This window comes from Rhea pennata, chromosome 2 (genome assembly GCF_028389875.1).
Source record: "Rhea pennata isolate bPtePen1 chromosome 2, bPtePen1.pri, whole genome shotgun sequence".
Classification (NCBI taxonomy): domain Eukaryota; kingdom Metazoa; phylum Chordata; class Aves; order Rheiformes; family Rheidae; genus Rhea; species Rhea pennata.
Window position 1 is genome coordinate 100419543 of NC_084664.1, and position 23734 is coordinate 100443276.

A 23734-nucleotide genomic window follows, 5' to 3' on the forward strand; every position below is an offset into this window, starting at 1 on the left:
GTATGCAAGGAGCTTCCAGTGAGAGGATGAGTTCCGTGGGTCTAAAGGCCCTGACAAGCTGTCTTGTTACCTAACCAGTAAATTAGGTCTCTTCTGTTGGCTTCAGCTTCTGCAAGCAAACCGAAGTCTGCATTTATGGGTCAGAGTTCTATTAGATGTTATACATAGGTTGCCACAGGCATTTCTCTAAAGTCTTAGCGACGATACAATGGTGATTATTACAGTTTGTGTTTAAAACCACTGCCACCAACAAAGATCTTGGTGCTGTAGCTGCACTGCAAACTCAGACTAACAGAACTGTCCCTGTACAAAAAGTCCACAATCCAAGGCTATGCTGCGTGCTAGTGACTAAGCCGATAACATGCCATCCAGCTATCATGACAAGCCCAGGGTTTTATATGAGCTAATTACCTTGCACTGCTGCACTTATGCATTTCACACTCCTGAGGCTAGACTATTTCCTTTATTCATCCCAGCTCACTTGGTAAGCTGCAGGCATATACCCTCAATACAAGCAAAGGCACACAAAAAAATATGGAGATATAGGGCAGTATGCGGGAACAACAACAAAAGATAACAGTGGTCATCGCGATGCACAGAAATCACAGCATATCAGTAGTATAATGATTTTCATAGTCATCAAAGAAAATTGAGGATAAATAAAGATGAATGTGCTTGCTTTCTTTGTGTCAGCATCAACGGGATGCTTTACAGGAGGACAAATACAAAGCAACAAAACATCAGAATGCTTGCATATCCCCCTCCTCAAAGCATCACCTTATTAGGCAGAATAAAAATGAATTTTGGGGACGAGAACAGACTAAAGGAAAACAATATTTGGGACATGAGCAAATGATTTTGTCAGGATGCCTGGAACTTGGGTTTGGAGGGAGCCATCTCTATATCTATGCCTAAGGCCATGTGGACATGCAAGGTCACTTACCAACATCATGTTCAGCACAATCATTTCAGTTCAGGTCTACATGAGGTCTACCCTACTCAAGGCCTTACATTTTTTTTTTTTTGAACCAGACTAAACTTGCAGCTGAAACATTCAATTTCACACAAAAACAACACTGAAAGAGTCTAGCAAAAACAAAGAATATTAGTCCTTTTTACATTGCTAGGCTTAACTGTACAAATGTTTCTGGAAATGTTTAATAGAACAAAACTATATGAAAAAAGAAAAAAGAAAAACCACAGGCACAGCTGATATAAATGTTTTTTCTTTTTTTCTTTTCTTTTATTTTTAATAATCATTTTTATATTGCCTAAATCCCTAAAGTCAGTGTCTGGACTCTGTCTGGAGCCTCTCCAAAAATCACTGCTTGTCAACACCCTTTCCACAGAAATGAGGCTGTTTACCTCCACTGGTGCATTGTCAAGTCATCTCTTCCCATTTGTATTACAGTTTAAGTTAATATTCTTACAGAAAAGACTAACCCTCCCTTTCCTTATCCAGCTGTCTCTCTAATATATCTATAGTTCACATTGCAATAAATCATACCAGAAGAATGCCTCTTTTCATTGTGCACCTAAACAGAGATCACCGTAAATGGTGAGATATCATATGCTCAGTGGCTCAAGTGGAAGGTATTAGAAGCAAGCCAAAACTTGGCCAGTTGATAGCAATGAATGAAAGGAAAAATCAAAAAAATCTGTCTGGATATTTATTCACTTTGAATCCTGATCCAAAATGACCATTTTCCTATAGAGGAGCTTGAAAGCAAGTTCTTTCACTCTGCCTCAACAATCTACTCTCAACTTTTGAAAGACAGACAAAGAGGTTTGATACATTTGGTGTGTGCCAACCTCTCGAACTGTCTTTGACAAATTACACAGTATCCCTGAGAAAGTGCTCATATTACCCAGCCTTTGAGGGCATTCTCGAAGTACTACCTGTTCGGAAGTTCTGCTCATAGACAACTGCAAACAAACAGTGTCAGTTCTGAGTGTCTGAGTTCTTGGCAACTAAAAAAACCAACACTGAAAGATTTGAGGTATAACCCAACTTCCTCAAGCTTTACAGAAAAAAAAGGAGTTAGAGTAACAAGGCGAAAAATGATAATCAAACCAATAACATACCATCCAGCTACCATGACAAGCCCAGGGTTTTATATGAGCTAATTTACCTTGCACTGCTGCACTTACGCATCAAACCAAAGATGCATTTATTTCTAATCATCTACTCGGTTTGTTCTGTCTCTAGTAGTCACTGGTATTCATCGGTGTGTGGAAAACAAGTTATTCTTCTCCAGTCCCTCCAGTTCCTCTGACCGGTGGGCATATCCCTTAGCAGACCCTTTCCTCTAAGCTCCATAGACTGGACAAGCCTTGGAAATCCCTGCAAGAGCAGCAGTGATCATGTCTCAATTTTTAACTCCATCCAGTTAAGCCAAAGTGGAACTAATTGTGGTTGCTAACGCTAGAAGGCAAAAATAAGAATACTTCTTGTAAGTATTCCAGCTCAGGAACTGCCTGTCATCCATCACCAACCCTTTTTGGCTGTTCTTCAAGTGCACATAAGTCTTCACTGTTGTGAATCTCTACTGTTGTGAATGTCCTATGTTTCTGTTTTTATCCCATGCCCAACTTTCTCTTGCATCCATTATGCCACACAGCTATTGACTTATTATATAGGTGGGTGGTTTAGTTGTAGAGCTGGATTCCAGCCATTTATTTTTTATTTTTTTGGACAGCTGAGCACTGAGCTCTTTTGTGATTCATTTCATCAGTCCACATTCTGCTTTTTATTTCTAGCTTATAAGCCTTGCAAAAGGTGCCTGACAAATACATGAAATACAGAGATAATACCAATAAGCACCGTGGGGAAGAGAGAGAAGAAGAAAGGTCAGAAAAAACACCTAAATACTACCTTGGATACTCATCTGCAAGCTCTTTAAGCCAACTATGTGGAGGATGAAAGACTCTGCTAACCATATAGGATTAGCACTACAGAAGAATAGTTTAGAGTGAGGAGTGATTGTCACAACATGTAATCAGTGGTGACACTACAGCGTAAGAAGAGGCCCCAGCAGGATTTGTTTCATAGTTATGAAAACAGTGCACAGAACAAACCTGGTCATATCACTCACCTGAGCTTTTCCTAATACCTCACATTTCCTCTGTTTCCAATTTCACCTTCATAACCAACTTTTTAATCTCTCCCAACACATGGAAACAGAAACTAGGATCAAGGAGGGAATGCTGCCAAAGATTAGAGGTTTGGGGATTTACAACTGTTATCTAAAGGAAAACTATAGCAGGAGCCAATTGCTTTAGTCAGAAGTCTTTGTTATTGTAGAGAAGCTTTAATATACATATTTTTGCTTTCTAAATCAGAAAGTGGAAGTCTAGTATTTTATGGGTCAATCAGAAGAAAAAAAAAATAAAAACAAAAGCAATTCAACTCCTAGTCACCCAATCTGGAAATCTGTTAAACTAAGGTCTGGAAAGCACGAACTTGGTAACAGATGTAGTGAATTATAAACATGAACACAGATTATTGTAAAAAAATAGGCAGGCACCCTATTTTAAAACACATTTTTTGTTTTCATTATTGTTAATCCACCTTCCATCTTGCAGCTATTCAATACGAAGCGTGACTGAAAAGTGCTACCAGTTCAGCAGCATATAGGAAGGGAAAAACAGAGGCGGCGGGGGTGGGGGGAAGGTTTTCAAAGATTATAGAACAATGTTCCGAAAAGAAAAACAGATTTAAAAAGGTATTTCTGTTCAGCAGTCAAGTGGTATGTTTCGAATTTTGGTGGCTATCTGCAGCGTTGAGGTTTCTGTGTGACTGCATACAGAAAAGGCCGACAAGGGATGGTGCTGTCTTCCTCAATTCCTGGCCACAACACAGCAGATAAAGTCTGAAGTCATAAGTCAGATGAGAGCTCTACCAAGACTATTAAAATGCACTGGAAAAGCTGGAAGGAAGAAACTTAAATGGGGCCAGGTTAGATGTTTCAAAAGGATGAGTGACTGATCCTGTTTTATGTTATGCCAGACAATGCTAATAGTTTAAACACTAGCTCTGTCAAGTAAGAAACAGATATATTATTGTCTGTAAATAATTAAAATTGGCTTCACCTACTCACCTTTAGCCTTTTCTGGCTGAAAGAAAAAAATTAAAGAAAAAGATCTTGCAAGGGAGGCACGCACTCTTAATCTATTACTAATGTCTTCTTGAATCCTGTTAATATTTTTCATATTGTCTGCTTTGGTGAGCTCAGACACTATATGTAACAAATGAGCAAAAATTCCAGCTGATCCTAGGCATAAGGCTTTTAATGTTTAAGTCTCTCCTGCCTTGCAGATAATTACTGTCTCCCCTTTCACCCATCCACCTGGGGAGCATCCAAGATGGGCATAAAAGTTTATTTCCTGGTTCATGATAAGTACAGTAGACGTTTATACCATACAAATCATTTTCCTGGGTTTTATTCAACAATAAAAACCCTAAAAAATTGTCTAAATTTACTTGGCTCAATTTCCCCTGCAACTCAATAACGTAAGCTCCCCTTAAACACTAGGGAAGTATTAAGGATGCTAAAAATCAATTAGCAATGTAAAATGCTTTAAGTTTTGGTAAGGTCAGAATCATTGCTAAAGTTTTTAGTGTTGGGTGTTAATACTGGAATACCAGATGAGATAGAAAAGTGATTAAACACTAATCATGATCATCACAGGGTAGCAACATTAACAAAGGTCTCACCTCTTTATGCCTCCATCATGAAGTTATTAGTTTACAAATGATAAAGGCAATACAGAGGAAAGGCAAAGGTTTATTTATTAAAAAAAGAAAAGAAAAGAAAAGAAAAGAAAAGAAAAGAAAAGAAAAGAAAAGAAAAGAAAAGAAAAGAAAAGAAAAGAAAAGAAAAGAAAAAAACTACTTCCAAACTTCCACTTCCTTTCAACCATGTGCCCCTTTGAGAGAAATTGTAAGTGGGAAAAAACAGATATGAGTCTGAACAAAGCCACATTAGTGTGCCTCTTGTGGATTTTTGGGAGACAGAGGATACAAAAATGTTGTGTCTCTAGGATCCACCTAGAAGGAAGCCTGACTACTTCAAACTTCCCCAAAGCCTCTGAAAATCTAATTTTGTTCTCTCTCTCTTTTTTCTTTTTTTTGGGGGGGGGGAGGGGAGGGGAGAGGGGCACAAAATACTTCTCAAGGTTTTTTGCCTCAGTATGAATTTAAAATTTTCAACATTCAAGAGAAATAAACTTCAAATAACCAAAGGGAAAAATGTGAAAGAATGCTATTGCAATGTTTGAACTGTGAAACACTTGAAAAAAAGACATAAAATGCAGACTTTTGGAGTAAAACCTCCAAACCCTCACACTTCCTCAGAACTGGCTGCTTCCTTATGCACTTCCTCTCAACTGTATCCATACGGTCCTTTGGTCCTATCACACCGCCCTGGGGTGTCCCTCACGAGGACAACTGCATTCACTCTGATGACATCTTCAGCAGCAAGAAATTAACATTGACATGAAAAACATTAAGTGCCACGGCATATCCAGGCTATGCCCCAACCAAACATCATTAACTGGAAGAGTTAAATACTGAAAAGGCTGATTACCAAGGCATTTGCTGACCCAAACCACACCAAAACCATCTCATGGCATTTCAGAGCAACACACGAATGTGCCTGTCATTTTCCTGTGCACCCACTGACTCATAAAACCAAATACAAACAGCACAAGGTAGGCTAGCTCTTACAAAGGTTGGAGTAATTAGACACAGAAGCCTAGTCCTTGATTCCAGATTTGCTGAAAGAAATCTCACCTCAGGCTCATATCCTCCATATTCAAAAGTCATTTTTCTTTTCATATAATCCATTTCACTTATGGTTCTGGGCTGCCATTCTAAGACCACTGCAAGAGTTGAGTTAGCACAACATACATGAAAGATAAAGTTATAACAGGGTGGAAAATAGAGTCAAAATGTGAGCACTTTTATTAACATATTGCTTGACTTATATTTTTTAAAATACCCTGTAAGATAAAAATAATAGTTTCTAAAAAGGAGATAGATCTTCAGACATGCCCCAATTTTTAAATGAGAATAAGCAATTAGGTCTGTAAGTGACCTCAACCATCTCTGACATCAAGGTCTTCAGAAAGTCCAGCTCTAAGCCGGTGCTTGTGGGAATGACTTTGAGCTGAGAGCTCTGTCAGCACTCTAGCCTGCTGCGAGGTACTGGGCACCTTAAAATCTGGTCTGAAGCGTAATTCAACTCTTTCAAACATCTAATCTCATACATCGAATTGGGAAAAGGCTGAGGGTAGTGGAGACGGTAGGCAGGAGGGAATACTCAGCAGTCGTCATGAATGCATCTTTGGTGTGAGCCTGGGCTTCTGTCACGGCTTTTGCACGTTCCAGGCTTTTATCGCCCCCCAGTTGCTTCCCTTAAGAAGCTTTGCATTTCCCACCACAGCTGTTGCAGCACAAGGAGTGTTTGTAGGGGACAGGCATGGGACAGGCAGTGATAAGAAAACACGGGATGATCCAAATGAGGGTGAGATAACAGGCGTAGATAACAAGGGGGAGGAGGAAGCCAAATGGCATGCGAAGGGAAGGGGGAGGGCAGGGGATAAGAGGTGAGATAAAGAGAGACTTTCCACGCATGAATAAACATGAATAAGAGGAGAGGTGGAGGTAAGACCCTACCACCACCAGGAAAGCAAAGAAGAATTATGAACAGGAAGCATCACTGCAGGAGCAGTTGGTTAAAAATAAAAACTATATGAACTTGGTCTAATCCCTCCTTGTCTGCACAGGCATGCTACCAGAATCTAGGCTAAAGAAGCTGTCTTAAGGTATTCCAGCATCTCCTCTCTCCCAGGTACCAGGTTATGTGCAATGGGGCAGGCAGACGGGAATAATCAGTTGGCATCTCCTGAATTCCCACACACATTTGGGCTGACCATCTCAGTTCTCATCAGAGGTGAACTGCTTTGCTTCAAATATGAACAGCCAGCAGTGCACGTAAGCATACTCTTAGCAGTATGGAAACTGGCCCTATTAAATATTCATGCCCTTGAAGTGAAGCACTTGCTTGGTTGCTTGGGTGAATCAGGGCCTAATTAAGGAGCTAAACAGCCTTCTATTCTCATTCACGTCTCCCTCAGTCCTAATCCTCTCTTCACCTAGGTTTAATTTAAAAATCTATTTTCAGGAGTTGAGCCTGGATCTGTTACATCCAAGATTGCCACTAATTGCTATGCATCAGTGTCGTTTAGAAAAATGAGAGATGAAGAAAAAATAGGGACCCTGGATGCCCTGCCTGGATGACAGCTTTATCTATAAACCAGCTTTTCAATGGGCTCACAATTCTATTTACCTATCCAGAGCAGAAAATTGCTTTGTCCGAAGTCAGTCACAGATTTCTTCAGCTGTCCAAACATTCCCGAATAAAAACTGTGAGTTCTTTAAGTAAACATATGGTGCAATAGTCAGGATACAAAGCCAGTTCAACTTAGATCCAAGGAGGTAAGGAAACCCTTTTCCTTTGGCAAGTATTGTCAGATAGTTGTGGTATTACGGGATCAGGGAGCAGACTTAGAGAGACAGGCTGATGTTCTCAGGAAGATCAGTGAAGATGTGAAGGTCACAGATGACACATGGCTGGTTTCAAAACCTCAAGAATGACAGCAGGGAAAGAGGTGGTAAAAGAGGAAGAGAAACAGAGCCAGCTGTGGAAGCTGCCAGAGTTTTGTCGGAGGCACAGCAAAGGAGAAGCAGGATGATGTAAAGAGAAGTGAGAGAGTATCTGCAAAGCACAGTGTATGAGGACTGTAAACAGTGGTGTCCAGCAGGATTGCATTACTGCATGTGGCTGTCAAATACTGATGTAACAAGCTAGTTATGAAGCAAAAAGTCAGAAATGTGAGTGGGAGTGTTTGAAGGGTACATAATAGGTAGCTACTCCCTCCCCCCCCAAAAAAATGAAGAAGAAGAAGGCAAACTAGGACTCTTGCTAATTTTTTTGAGTTAAGAGGATTAAACAAGACAGTTAGCAAGACTGGACATGAACCTGCTGAAGATACTCAGCTTTGATGACATATTGAGAGGAAAACCTGGAAGTAAAAATATTCTTCCTATCCTTTCCTTGAGAAAGTAGAAACTTTGAAGGAAAAACTAAGACAAAGTCAAGATAAGAATACACAGTAAAATGCTATCTGTGGAGGAATATTTGTGTTCACTAGAAATGTTGGTGTGTGCGCAAAACACAATGTCATTAAGTTCTCTTCCTAACTCTGCCACTGCCTCAAGATCTCACTCAAGTAATGTAGTCTTTCTTCTCTGTGATGAATTTATTTCAGAAACAGAAAAGCAATGATACCATTTTTTTACCTACCTCACATGCTTGTTGAGAAACATTAAAAATAAGTTAAGAACTTAGTGCCTTATAGAAGATGTTACACAGTGATAAATTACTATTTTTCATTTTTTTATCCAGTTGAATTTGACATACATGTTCTCAGTAATATCTCCAAAACACCTGACGTGTAAAGCCTGCAACTAAAATAAAAAAAATCTACTGCGGATTTTATTAGCAGGACAGACAAATAAAAGGAAGAGGGTGGCAAAGGAATGCAGAGATAATGTTGAGTCTGAAGTAAGGAATGATATAAATATTTTGGCTGACGCAGCAGCAAAGTCAGCATGGAGGAGACTAAGGACAATAGAAGCAATCATTTACCAAGACAGTCGTTTTCAGATGTTGACGTACATTTTCAGGACAAAAAAAAAAAAAAAAAAAAAAAGAACCCACAGGTAAGAGAAATCTGTAAGAATCATGACAACTTGGAACTTATTTACCTGACTATCAGTGAAGAAAACAGACAGGAAAATTATCTGAAGGTTGTTCTTCCTTGAATGCTGCCACTTCATTTTTGTGAGTATTAGTATAGGCCACATATTGACACTGATGAGCAAAAAGATCCTTGTAGAAGGGAAGCACGTGTTTCCTTGTACAGATGTCTGAGTAGTTTACAGTCCCAGGCTGCTCTGAACTTAAGAGTAGGAAATGAAGCTTGTATGAAAAATAAAGTGGAAGTTCACGGCATTTAGGGTTTGCGATCATGGTTTCATTAGATCTTAAATGCTCTTTAGGGCAGGAACACTTAGAGGAGTTCACAAACAGTTTTGACTTTAAGAAAGCTGACTTTGGGAGAATGTGATATACCCCAAGGAATTTTTACTGGAATCCTATGAAACACAGGAAACATAAAGCTGAATTTTTAAAAAACATTTGAAGAGACTGAAATTTAAAGCTGTCCTGGTTAATTCTAAAAAGGAAAAAGGGCAACTGAGGCCATATGCAGTTAAGCAGAGATGTAAAGTTTACTGTATGCAAGATGTAGAAGACTTGGAAAAAAATTATATGCCTCTATAGATATTTAGATACAGCAAACAATTATTTGATAAAAGAAACAACTTAGTAAGGAGGAATATGAAACCTATTAGAAGTTGGAAAGAACAGTTTGGAAGAAATAATTCCAAAAAGACAAAGTATCCTTGGACGCTGCACTGTCATGAACTATTCTACTAGTCATTAGATGGGGTTTTGTTTATATCCTTGCTAGAAAGGACTGGGATAAATATGCTTAGTTGCTTAAGGCATATAACAAAGGGAAGAAGCATACCTTTTTTAAAAAAATAATAATAATAATAATAGGCTAGACAACTGCTTAAATATTAGTATGACATTTTCTCACTGTGGCAGGGATTCTAGAGCTTGCTTAAAGAAAGGAAATTTGCACTGCTGTATCCTCTTAGATACATCCATGTCAGCCCATAACATATAGGATGCACTAAGGCAACCTATGCTTCCTCCTCTAAGCAAATTGTAGAATACACACAGAAACAGGTGAAAGGGAAGGGGAAGAACTCTCTGTAACATACACAGAACATGAGATTCAGAGATAGAAAAAAAATCCTACGTTTCTATATTGTTCAAAGGTTTCTTTTTTTTTTTTAAAAAAAAGATAGAATTTATTAAATTTCTTTTATAGATATATGCATATATTAAATTCTATGATGAGAAATCAGATCAGTGAGACTTGGAATTAATCTTCATTGTTGCAGAAAATGGCAGTGAAATGAAGTAAGCAATTTTACTCAGATATCTCAACAGGCATAATTTGGTTAGAAGCAATGATTGTTTTATCCTTGGAGGGAAAATTCTGCTCAATCATCTCATTTGATTTTTTCAGATATCATTGTCATGCTGTTCATTTTGGAATCATTCTTTTTTTTCTAATATATGTAAAAGAGACAGAGGAGAGGACAGCAAATTAATTACCTTGCTGAAAGATAAGAAAATTTAAGACAGGTCAAAACTTTCTAACAAACATCCAGCTTCAGAGGTTGAGAGGTCTGATTCTTCCAACATCCTGTGCTGCAGGATGGTTTGTTTCCACTTGAATGAGATGGCTCATTTAATTTAGTTTTTAAATTGTAATTTAATTTTAATATTAATCTCAATATTATTTTTGTGAAAGCCAAGTGCATTGTTTAAATCCAAGTATGGATTATGTTACCTGCCTGCGACTTGAACATTCTGATTGTAGCAAAAATAGAAAAAGCTAGTGAGACTATACTCAGAAGGATCTACATTTTACAGGTGACTAAGCTGTAGTGAAACTTATCTTTACATGTCCAGAGCAGCAAACGGAAGCAAATTATGCCATTACTTGCCACGTGCTAAAAGAGTCTGCAAAATGTGTGACAATATCTTTCATACTTTTATCAGGTTCAGTATAAAAAGCAAGCTTACGATGAAGCTCCTGTGAAAACCGCTGATTTTAAGAAAGGCAAAAATAATGATTTTTCTCCAAGACTCAAGTCTCCAGTCTTGCAGCCATCAGTTTACAGGCTCCAAATACAGTTTAAAAAGCGGTCAGAAAGGATAGTGACAGGAACACAATGCAAGCCAAAAGAAATGATACCAGTAAGGCTGCAGTCAGCAAGACACAAGGAGGGAAGGAGAGAGACAGGCATTAGAAGCATTAGTAGGAATAATTCCCAAGGCCAGTAAATATCAGGGGGCCCCAAAGCAGTCAAAAGCAGAGTGAAGAGATTTAGAGTCAAGGCATTCAAAGAGTCTACTTAGTTTGACCAGAAGACAGTCTCACATTTCAAGGTTTCTTCTTCGGTACAGCTAAGCTTTTCAATAGGAGGCCTTGACCCTAGGGATCACTAACTGAAGGAAACAAATGTGTTTTCAAATGAATGTATTGGCACTGTCTGAACTGATTGCATACAAGATTAAATGATATTTATTTTCACTCTCCAGAATATCATGTTAAATTTTAGAGAGACAGGCAGATAGAAATGTTTCCAAACAAGACATGAGAATCTGAGCATTGGATTTGCTATGCCAGCAAGGATTCAACAGCAGAATTCCTGTTAACTTATGTGGCTAAGCCTCCTTCAAAACTGTCAACTTCAGGCTTTCTTGCCTTCAACAATCTTGTTGAGGGTGGAAAGAGGGGACATGTGCAATCACTCCATTTCAGTTCCGTCATCACATATCCTTGCTTTTTGGCCATGGATTAGATTTTATTCAGCATTTTTTCAAGTGCACTGATGTGATTCCCTGACTGAAATAGATAAAGTTTGTTTTCCTTTGATCAGGAATAAAATTAAGTTTGTAATTTAAAAAAAGTGACAGTCATTTTGAGATGCCCTAGAAAGGGACTTTAGTTCCATTGGGTAGACACTAAGTTGACTGGAAACCTTAGAATCATGTCACTTCCCTTATTTTCCATGCAGATGTAACAGTCTCAAGACCTACTCAATTCTAAATCTTACCAGTTTTGAGAAGTGTTGCATACTTGACAATTTAGGCTGGATCTTTTCTCTTTGCATCAAGTAGGGAAAATGAAAGTTAAAATCAGATTGAGTGTTTTTATTGCTTCCCACTGGAGAAAAATCTCCAAAGAAATGTCCATTTAGAAGTTGTATGGCTGAGAGCACTATACAAGAAATATAGTCGGTATAAAAATATAAATAACTGTCCAAAAACCAGTTCACTATTTTCAGTCAAGAGAAACTCAGAAGATGTAATGAGGATCTGAGAGGTGTCCCTGTCCTTCACACCATACATGAATATTCTTGCCTATATCACGAGAACTCATGCGTCTTCCTGTTTCTGAGTATGTAGGTATGACAGAGTGTGTAGAGTCAACTTATAAAATTAAATAAAACATTGTAAATCAGGATAGGTGAAGCCAGCTTGGAATGAAACAAAACAAAGATAGACCAATCTTTGCCCTTTCATAGGCCAAGAAAATACCACTTCTTCTGTATCCTCCAACACGTTAATGACAACATCTAATAGGTTTTTCCATGTCACTGTTGATATAGGACTTATATAGATGCTAACAGTTCATCTGCATGTTCCTTAAGACAAAGGTACCTCAAAACTCATTTTGTGCTTCTGCCCCTGACTTATTAGAGGAGCTTTCTTGGGTTCCACAATAACAGAGCAGGGAGCTTGTTAAAGCCAAGAAAAGATGGGGTTAGTGGAAGAGGGAGATGGAGCGCAAGGAAAGCACAGGTAGCCTACAACAGATTAGATAATTTCAGATAAACACCAATTCTCTACTGAGTTTACAGTCCTATTTATTAGCTTTGTGCATGTGTGTATGAGTGTGTGTGTGTGTGTGTGACAGAGAGAGAGAGAGAGAGAGAGAGGGGGGGGGGAGAGAGGGAGGGAGGGAGAGAAATGGCCTTGTAGAGAAACTCACCTGAAAAAGTATCCAGTTCCAACTATGGAGAAGTTGACTACCACAGGATGTAACACAGCTATGACATTTAAAATATTTTTAGACTGAGGCATATGTAATGTTTTCAGGAGCATAAAAGTGTTCTTGTTTTTATAGATGGAGTTAGAGAGGGTGGGAGGGAGTTTAGCTCAAGAGAGGATTTGCGGTAAATCAGTAAGGCTGGATTTTCATACCTCTGTGCCTTTTTCAAGGCACGTTCCACTCGTATTCTAGTACCTCCCTGTACTCACACATAGACCTATTAGAAGTCGCATGAGTGTTCCTGAAAAATCAATGTTTATGCACTGTCTCAAAATGTGTAAGCGTATAGTGAGCTGAATTTAAAATCCATAAACTGTGTTCCAGAAAGGGGACCAGTAAGGGCAGAGGGAAGACCATGGACAAACTACCTCAGCAGAAAATGGTGAGCACAAGAATGTGGCGGAGGGCTTCAAAACAGCTATGTACTGCTCCTGAATTTTGAAGAGTAAATAGGTACTTGTGAGTAAGAAGTATGACAAAGCAGGAAAATGGGTCTCATAAAGCACAGACTTGTTGGGTCAAGTGTCCTTTTCCTGTTTGGCAAGTCCTTTTGTCTCTGTGTCCTCCTTATCATTCTGACACCTTACCAAAGCACAGAATGACAGACAGCCCTTAATGACTTCCTAGTGTTTGATTCTGATACTCAGGCCCAGCCCTCTTGAATAATTGCGTAACATGAAAGTCTCTATTCCCCTCTGAATGTCCACTTCAGAACTGATGTTCATTTATACACACGCAGCTCCCCACTCCCACCCTGCAATCTGTGTCAAGACAAATGTGCTCTTGTCACACCTTGCTTGTAGCAGGAAGTTGAAGGCAGCACTACTGAATGCCTGGACTGACAGCCGACGCTGTGTCAGCAGCCGCCGGGGCTGGTATCACCCTCACCAGGAGTCGAGGACATCCTCTCCTGGGCACACCCGCTCGCAGCCAGCACAATTAGGACTGTTGTGGCCTGCGTCCAGAAGCCAGGCTCCGTCCTGCACCCGCTCTGTGTGTTGCCACAATCCCACCTAAGTTGTAAGTAGGATTTTTTTTTTTGTCTCACCAATTGGGGTGTTAGTGGTCTGGTTCGGCTGGCAGTCTGTGCTGGTTGCCTACCCCTGGCAGGCTTCACTGGAAGTCAAGATTCCTCGTGTGAATGAGAATTTACTAAAAGTAATTATGTTGTGCCCTGCAAAACACCTGACAAAACAGCACACAAGCATACTCCTGAGCTTTTAAAATGAGTATTTGGTGATACCAAGAATTACAAAGATCTAAGCTGAGCAGGGGATGCTCGCCAGGTGCAGCTGGAACACTTTCACTAGGACACTGAAGGAGGCATTTTAAAAAGACAGTATATTACAGTGCACGCCTTCCTTCGCTTTCCCTTCTCGCAGTCGAAAGAGAAACCATCACATACTGATTTGATACCAAAAGCAACAACAAGCTGACTTGACTTTGTTTTGTTTCCCCTGGGGTGATGTTCCCATGGGCTGACACCCCTCACCACCTTCTTTCCCATCCAAAGACAGTGACCAAAGCAGAGCAGTCACCTCAATGACAGGGCAAATCTGTTTCTCCTGATACGTTGCTGTGGACTTGGTTGTTTCCAGGTAGCTGATTGCGAGGGGGCCAATAAGCAGGCTAATTTAGAGCACTAAAGGCTGGCACAGTAGTGCCATTAAACCATTTTCACCGACTCCTGGCCAAATGCAGCAATTTATTGGCTGAATGATCGGATTATTCATTCGCAAAGCTAAGAGAGGAGATTTTCTTACCACTTCAGTTGGCCTGTAGTATTTGTGATTGACTGTCACATGAATCTTGCCAGTCTCTTTGCACCGTCCTACTTCATTTTCATTCTTCCCTTCCCACCTGTAAAGAAGATAAACATTTAATCAACCCATAATTACTTTAGTGCTCTGATCTTACCAACATTTGGCCTGCTTTCATTTACTTGAGGCTGGTGTCAATTCTCCCTGCAGGACAGTATAAACTCATTAGCTATAGGAACAAAGGCAGAGTTTAGACTTGAATGGAGCAACAATGGCTTTTGAAGTCTCTCTGTTTTGGTTTTTGATTCAGTGGAAGGTCTAGAACATAGGACTTCCAAATTAAATACATAATGCTAGGGGAAAATAAAACCTCCTCATTTCAGAATGTTTTATATATCTTCAAATAAATAAGAAAATTAGTTTTTTCATTGGTGGATTGGTTCAAAGTTGTTTAAAATTGTTCTCAAAAATATTTTTAATTCTTATATTTTGGCCAGTACTTTCAGGAACTCTTCAGTTTGTTAATTTTATGGAAATGAAGCTCCTTTGAACAACATTAAGCTGCATAATCTAATTTGTGCTTAACTGGAAAAAAACAAAACAAAAATAATTTCTGAGTTTTCAGTCCTCACCAACATAGTATTTCACATACATGTACCATAAATGATACGTACTACCTGTGAACTTAAAGTCAGCTACTTTGCCTAAATTAGTTTCTTATATGTTGAACAGATTGTAATTTGTGGTAATTTGTGTGATCTGATTGTACCATGAACTATTCTGCTAGCAACTGCCTTAATTTAAAATTTTGGGTTGAATACACTACCAGAACAGAAATGGCTTGATAGGTCACTAACTCTGGCTTTAAAATGGCCAGATTTCAGCCTGGAAGCTTGCAGACAATAACCCCTCAGTGACACTCTCAAAACAAATGTTTCAGCTGATACTAAAAATCTAATTCATTAAATACACAAAACCCAGAATTATGATTGAAACTCTACACCCTTCTTACTTTTTGCCTCTAAGTTTATCAAGGAGCTCTGAAATAGCTTGGCACAAAAGCGTAGTGAGGAAATTCTTTGCTTTTTTAGGTTTAAGTAAAATCTGTGTAATTTAAATCAGCACTGTGATTTAGACTAGTTAGCTTCAGTCATCAGCAATAAAAGAAAAGTGCCCTTTGCCTCCCACTTACTAATCGTACTGACATATTTTCAGTCTTGCCTGTTCTTGGGATTTTGTCACGTATTTGATTTTTTTTTCTTCTACCTCCACTCCCCCTGAACCTCCTAGAAGAATTTAAATCTGTGACAACCTCAGCCTTCATTTTTGAGTTTCTAGCCCTGAGGGCTAGGAGGAAGGTCTGAAAATGTGACCTCTGTGTCCCACTGAAGGTTAAAACACTGAAAGGCAGAAGGACATACCAAATACACATTACTAGCTTTTAAATGTCATGATTTTTTAAGCAACACTCATGACTTCTGGTGATTAGCAAAACCTGTAGAATGCTTGATACTGGGAACACTTTACATTGAAATAATTTCCATCAGGTAATAATCACACTGAAGTTAGCTGTAAATAAGGAATGTCATGATGCTAAAGATGATTAATATATTATCTTTCTTTCTTTCTTTTTTTTTTGCAGTTATTCTGTTTGAAGCCTGCACTGTAAAGTTTTCGCTCAGAAGCCAAAACTAACAGTAGTCCCTCCCTTTAAAGGGCAGAGGGTAAAAATGTGCAGGACTCAAATGAGCTTAATAGAAAACTAACCGTCACCAGTAAAACAACAGGAAGCGCTTAGATCAGGAGACGTCAGTTGTTGTTGGAGGTCACTGAGCAGAGAACCCCATTTAACACCCAACAGTCTCCAGAAAGCTCGACAGAGCCAGTAAAGACTCACTTAATGTGCCTATCAAAGTTATATAACAATAGAAATAACTTAAGAAGAAAACTCCACCCATTTTGTTCAGCCCACTAATGTGAAAAGTTCACAAGAAAAAAGTACTTCTTATTGTGAACAAAGGGGGAGACACATTTGATAGCAGCACTTCTAATTACTCCTGGCACCTCTACACTCACAGCTGGGGACACCATACTGCTGATAAAAGGGATTGCATTGGGGCCAACCAGGCACCAGGAACAAGACATCCATTTATTTAACCAACTCCCTGTTCCCTTGTCTTTTAACCAAAAAGAAAAAAGAAAAAAAAACCCAACAACTCCCCCCCCCCTTTTTTTTAAGCCCAATTCCAGTCAGAATTGTTAATTGGAAAATGTGATGCCAGATTATCCTTATTTGCATTAACATCGTGGAAGAAACATGAGGAATCCTCACATTGTTGTGGTTTCTGATAGCTCCAGCCCAGGAGGACTACCTAGCTTTCTGCTCCTTAGAAAACAACCTAACGTAACTAGGAGGGAAAAAAATGAAGCCCTGATAGAGAAAGTCTGGCTAATCAGGGGTAGGTTAAATTCAAAAAGGATGAGGACTGAATTCACCCCTACACATGGCTATTGTCAGAGCCCAGAGTTTTCAAGCATGTGACACTTGCTGCAGTGACGAGTTTGCTCTCAAAACAGGAGGCATTGGCCACACTGCAGAAGGCTCTGCACTCGGAGAAAGATGCACGAGACGGCTATCTACTACCGAGAAACCAGGTTTGATGCCCTCTGCATCCCTGCTGCCCCACAGAGTACCTTGGTATTGGAGATGGGAGCTTTGTGAATACCCAGGGCAATAAATGTTGCTAAGTGTGATAGATACCATGACTATCACCAACCTCAGAAACTTCCATAAAATAAACAAGTTGATCACGTTTCAAAAGCATGCATTGTAGTTTCACAAGACCTTTCACAAAAGCACAGGTAAACTGAACAAGTATATTAATCCTCTCATTTCACCTTTACTTGGAGGCAGAACTGATGCCATTTTGTAAAATATTCAAAAATCATCAGCAGCTAAAGCCCTCAACCTCTTTACAGGAAATAAAAATATCATCATATGCACCCTTTAAATCAAATATATGCCAATGGAAAATCTTTTCACATTTGAAAACCAACAGCAAATTACTCAAAAAACAAAATTTTAGGAATGCTTTGCTTGTCTTTGACAGCTGTCAGAGGACACCATTTGTGAGAACTTTTCAGATTTGTGGCTTTATTAACTGTTACTACACATACAACTAGCCCGAGCACTGCATTTGTTCTGATGCTTTACAAACAGCAAAACTGTCACCACATAAGAGATCACTGACATCTGTTGCAAGCAATCTCTCACAGGGAAATTTTAAAAATCACTCTTCCTATGTTCCTTGGGCACCAACTCAAACTCTGATTCAGTAAAGCATCCAAGTATATAGGGATTGTTTAACTGCTATCTGGTGCTTAAATCTAAGGTATAAGCACGCTACCATGTAGGGATGTACTTAAAGATTTCCTCAAATGCTCTGATGAGTCAGGCCTTTAATGCTGGTTCACTGAAGGAACACGGTTAAAACAGTTAAGGTTGTTGGTATGAAATTCCCAGCATTGTCAAGCTCAAGTTTCAAAAATGTAAATCGTGACTCCTCAGGTTTAAAGATTTTAAGAAAGACTACGTGCTAGGTCCCCCTTGTTTCTTTTTTTTTCTCAATCCGTCTGGGAAACTTTTTAAGCTCTTCTCTCCGCTTTACTTAAAATTCTGAGAGTTGGTGATAATGCTTCCTTTTAAGACAGTTGTGCTCAGAAGAAAATATTTTCCCAAAGAATATTAATGCTTCTGTGAAGACCAAAACATTCTGAAAGTTTCAAACAAGTTCCATTACTATCAACTCAAAAAAAAAAAAAAAAAAAAAAAAAAAAAAAAAAAGAAAAAAAAGCCTAAAAGGATGATTTGATATTTTCAGAATGAAAAAATTTTTGTTTTTCATTTCTGAATGGTTTTTTAAATTCTTTTAAAGTTTTTTTTAAAGGATGTTAAAAAAGAAAAAAAACATAACTGACTTGAAATAAAATATTTCTCCAAATACATTTGTGAGATTTTTTTCATCCCATTTTGGGAAAAAAACCTGTGGAATTTCCCACAAAACATCATATTTGATTCTCACCCAGCTTTCCTAAAGAAGAAACTCTCACACCTCTTATTATTAATAATGTGGAATCAGATAATTAAATTGTTACGGTCTTCAAACATTACTGTGAGTTCTGAAACTGCTATTAGGTCTGCCAAGAGATAAATACTCATATCAATAACAAAGTAAATAAGTCTGTTCAGCTCAAAGAGCTAATTTTCTAGCTCTTTGGTGAGTTAAATGCCCCCTTCTCCCAAATGTGTGCTCTATAGTAAGATCAAGAATAAAAGTGGTACTGTCCTAAGTAAGCACCGCTGCTTGTTGTAAGGAAGCTTCTCCTCTGATGCAGCCAGGTTCTTTCTAACTATCACGCTTTAAAATGTCCCTGATTTATGCATGAAGTTCTGTTCCCTTCCTCCTGATCTGCAAGCCTGTGATTTTCCCACGCTGTTAAGCACCACACAGTCCCTGCAATTTCTTGTGGGCAGAAGCGAGACTTAAAACCAGTGGCTGCTGGTGAAGACTTTGGATGGCTCCACGCCACCATCACCAATGTCTCATTGGCTATGTGTTTACAGCAATCCTTCACATCTCCCATGTGTTTCTGTATCCCAACCTTTTATTATAAAATAGAAGGAAAACACAAAGCAAAATAATAAACCCCCCTTCTCTCTCAGCTCAATCTCAGTTCAACCTTCACTGCAGAGGCAACTGCTCCAGTTCTGCCAGTAGTTCATCTCATTAGACCTTGCAGTTCATCTGCAAACTTCTCCTTTTTAGGGTGATCGGTTTTAGATCAAGTGGCATGTTAGTTACGGTAAAATTTGCACTGCAGAGCCAAATGACTACAGAGTAAAATATTCACTTCTCTTGAATTAATTCTGATCCTAGAAGCAATGAATATTTCTGTAACAAATGTGCATGTATTTTTGTATTAATAAAAAATACAATAAATCTTTCCACTGCTGGAACATTTTTTTCCCCGTTTTTTTTCCCAATCTGCAGACAGCAGTCTTTGCAGCAGTCTGCAAAGAACTCTGAGTGCTATAGTGGTTTCAGGCTATCTTTGCAATCCTGTTCTAATTTAATAAGATTAATGACAGAAAATTAGTCAAGACAAGCATTTGCCTGTTTCGTTTACCCTGCTGTAGTTCAAATTATAGGCGGGAAGTGTTTCCCCTAAATATTACTTAATTAGTAGTAAGTAGAAGGGAAAGTAAAAGAAAAAAAGTGTAATACTTACAGGGGGAAAATATTTGTAGCTCAGAGGCTTTCCTGTTAGTACAAAGGACTGAATTTGAATGATTCAGAATGATTATATAAATTAAATTTCAAATTTCTCCCTTGTAAAAAAAGAGTTAAATGATAAAAAAATAATATAGATAAACCTCTGCGTACACTTTACCATCAATTTCAGAGACAGAATGTATCAGACTTATTGCAGCTGTACATGTCATTATTTACAAAAGCATGTTAAAGTTTGTTGTTCATATTTTGGCTAGAAAATATACTCTCAATGTGTGGTAATGTCTGGCTATAACAGATTAATATGTTATTTTTTTGGAAAGACCTTTTAAGTTAAGCTGTGCAGTTAATGAGATATGTTAGGAAGACAAAAAACTGTTAAAAATCATGCTTCTGGTCTGTTGCGAGGCAGTCAGGATCACTTTTCTGCCTGCTCTCTGCCGCAATACCAAGACGTGATGGTTGAGACTTTGTCCCCTTTGCAATTTTCCCTGCCAAAGCACAAACCGGGCATGGCGAAACACCAGTGCACGCTTGCCCTGTGTTCTCCGGGGTGCTCCAAGCCCTTGCAATTGCCGCTGCGTTCCCTTCGGGCCATCTCCTCTGCCCTGCCACTGATTTTGAAAAGTGCGCTGCAGAGCAGTACGAGGAAGCTGTGCTGGCACTTAGAGCAGTGGAAAGGGCACCTGGAGATTTCCCAGAAAAGCTTTTGGGACTGTGAAATTTCCTAATACTTGAGGAAAAAAAAGCACCTAAGCTTTCAGGGAGAAAGGAAAAAAAAAAAACAGCCTTCATTGCAGGATCCCATTTAGTGATCCATTCCGGTGCAGTGATGCTTAGGTGCCTCATAAATTTTCAAGCAGCAGATCAATGGGACTCACCAGTGGGGTCCTGCAACATCGAAGGGGAGGATTTTGCTGCCAGGCTACTCCCTGAAGAAGATAAATTCAAACTGAAAGAGGTGGGAGTAGAAAGCCTGGGGGAGTTTCAAAGAATGTGAGAGGTTACCCGCCAACCAGCTAAAGATGACAATAAGAGGAGAGAGAGAGAGAGAGAGTGTGTGTGCGTGTATGTGTGCATGCGTGTGTGCACGCACGTGTGTTCTGGAAAAGCACAGGCCAGGCTGACGCCTAGAAAAATTATGGAGACTCTGAACACAACTCTCCTGATCCTTGAAAAAGTTCAAGTTCAAAATCTCATGCAGTTTGGAAGATGAGTGATGGCTCCAGGATGAGGAGAGGATCAGTTTTCATGCTAATTCCACCCAGGGAGCAGAGGGAAGGAATTTAGATAGATTATTCCTAAAATGATCAGAATTGCATTCCTCTCAAAACAGTCAGCAGCAAAATTATTACCGGCACCTAAAATGTCACCTCAGTACCCATATGTCCAGATATTTATGTATCACCCATAACTGGCTATCACATAAAGCAAAGATAGATTTCAAAAGAACCAAGGAGATTAGTAAACCAAATGCTTTTACAAAAAGTGATTTAGATACTTACGCTCCTAAGTATCCATGGCAGTGGATGTGATATAGACTATTATATCATTTTTGAAAATTATGCTTATTGATCAATTAAAAAAATAAACATGCCTTTGTGCACATAAAATAGCTGCTCTATATCATCAGTTGAAATAACACTGTTAAAATTTCACCAAGAGTATAACTTGCAATGAAGTGAGTTAATCTAAACACAGAACACAATAATCACCAACTTGAATGATATGAAGTCTATTATATGAAACCATTCTGTCACATGTGAGTAGAAATATCAAAACAAATGGGACACAAAATCCTGTCTATTAGGACCAACCAAATCTAAAATAAGTCTTTACTACCTTGTATATAACAGAAGCTATTCATAAAAGTACTTTCACTTGCTTTTGAATAATTCTTCTTTCCTTTTGGCTTTCTAGAGGGTTCATTTTGCTTTCTGGAAAATACATGTTTACCAGTCTTGGGAAATGGGGACTTCTTAGGCTAATAATAAAGTAAGGAGCTTAATTTTAAACTAGTGGATAAATTTACTGACATCAAATGAAACCATGAATAATGAGAACATCTGCAAATTGTGTAGATATTGATCTATACATTTCAACTTCTAATTTTAAGTAACCAATTTAAAAAAAAAATTGTTTACCAAATAGACATTTTTCCTTTCGCAGAGCAACACTGGACTGGGCAAAGGAAAAAAGAGTTCTCAGCATCAGAAGAAATCTTATTTGTATGGAACAAGCACATCTACAACATATAATTCTGTTTCACCATCATTGTAACAGAATCATTATTCAGTTCATATCAATGGTTATTAGGGAGAAGTAGCTTGTAAAGACAAGAAGCAAAAGTACAGAAAAAGGGGGAAAAAAAGAAAGAGCATAGATGGCGCTCCCACTATTCCCTTCCCCTTTACCCTGTCAAACCTCACTGCTGTTTAAGCATATTGAGCAACATGTGATCAAACAGGGGCATCGCAGTGTCAAGAGATGCTAAAAATATGGACAGAAACATATTCTGAGCTTTTGGGTTAGAAATTCTCTTTATATAGTCTCTCCCTCCCTTTATCAGACTTTTTTTTTGAAAGTTGATGCCAAAAATTGAAACCAGACTAAAAACTCATTGAGGAGAAAATGTTATTACCTCTCCAGCCACCCACTGGCTGTTCAAATAATATTGTATATATCTGTGCACTTCTGCATATTTATTGAATTTGTCAAGTTTTTGTTCCCAAGTAAAACTTATTGGCCCTGTCAAAAGTTCACCAGCTGCACAAGTGACTTTGATGGCCTGAAGAACAGCCCTGGCGCTAGCGTCATGGAAGAGCCTGTGGCTTTCCTCTCCCTTTTCCAGCTGAGATTGGTATGTTGATGCATGGGGCCCAGAGAAGATACAGAAGGAGGGAAATTGAAAAAATAATAAACAATAAAAATATAAATTACGGAAAGCGCTCACCAAGCCATCCTGGTTTTATTATATGGCCTTGAGAAGGAATTTTGTATTTTCAATCAAACTATGTGGAATATGCATTGTAAACATTCTGCACCCACTGCTCAACATTTTTATGGCTTGGTAGGACAGGAGCTAATAGGAATGTAGAGTGAACTGCAACATAATCCTTGTGGTGTGGTTGATGGGCTGTCACGTGGAAAAGAAAAGGGTTGGCAGGTGTCATCTCTTTGGATAGCAAAGGGTGGGAGTGGAACTGAGGGGATATCCTGGATTTGGGGATCAGTAAGATGGAGATCAGGGCACAAAACACCTTTTGCAGCAGGCTGATGAACAGCAGCTTAGTACTAGTATCTTCGAATGGGCATCTGTTCCCCAAGACAGGGAGTGAATGGGAGAGCAGAGAATAAAGTCTTGGAAGCAAAAATTAACATCTATTCTCTTACTTTTTTTTTCATATAATGGAGAGAAGAACAGTGGACTTACCCTCTGTGGCAGTCATATACGCCCAGAAGGCCTCATGTTACAAAATTAGAAAGCAAGGGGAAAAAAGTAGAAATGTAGAATGTAGAAAAACAATGCTCTGTAACACAGCAGTCGCAGCAGGTTGTAAATGTTTGACCTGTGGCTACTATCTTATGTTCATACTTACACAATGGTTTTCCCGATGTGCCTAAATGACTTCTCCACGAATTCACGGACACTATGGACCTCCCCAGTGGCTATGACAAAGTCTTCTGGCTCATCCGTTTGCAACATCAGCCACATAGCCTGTGGAAAGACAAACAAAGCCAGATTCATTGCATATGTAAGTGGCCTCTTTGGTATATGATATTATATTACTATATTTTTGATTTGGAGATAACTACAAACACATCAAGCTAGGGAAATCAGCACTTTCCTAATAT

At 38.9% G+C, this 23734-nt stretch overlaps 1 protein-coding gene across 1 annotated transcript in view; it reads right to left on the reverse strand.

Annotated features, from left to right (window-relative positions):
* The window catches only part of GMDS (GDP-mannose 4,6-dehydratase), a 425497-nt gene that overhangs the window by 58239 nt on the left and 343524 nt on the right, over nt 1–23734 (reverse strand). Inside the window, exons 8-9 of the mRNA XM_062570043.1 lie at nt 23479–23597; nt 14592–14688 (exon numbers count right to left, since the gene is read on the reverse strand). Coding sequence (XP_062426027.1) covers nt 14592–14688; nt 23479–23597 — 216 coding nt within the window. The remainder of the gene's footprint in view (nt 1–14591; nt 14689–23478; nt 23598–23734) is intronic.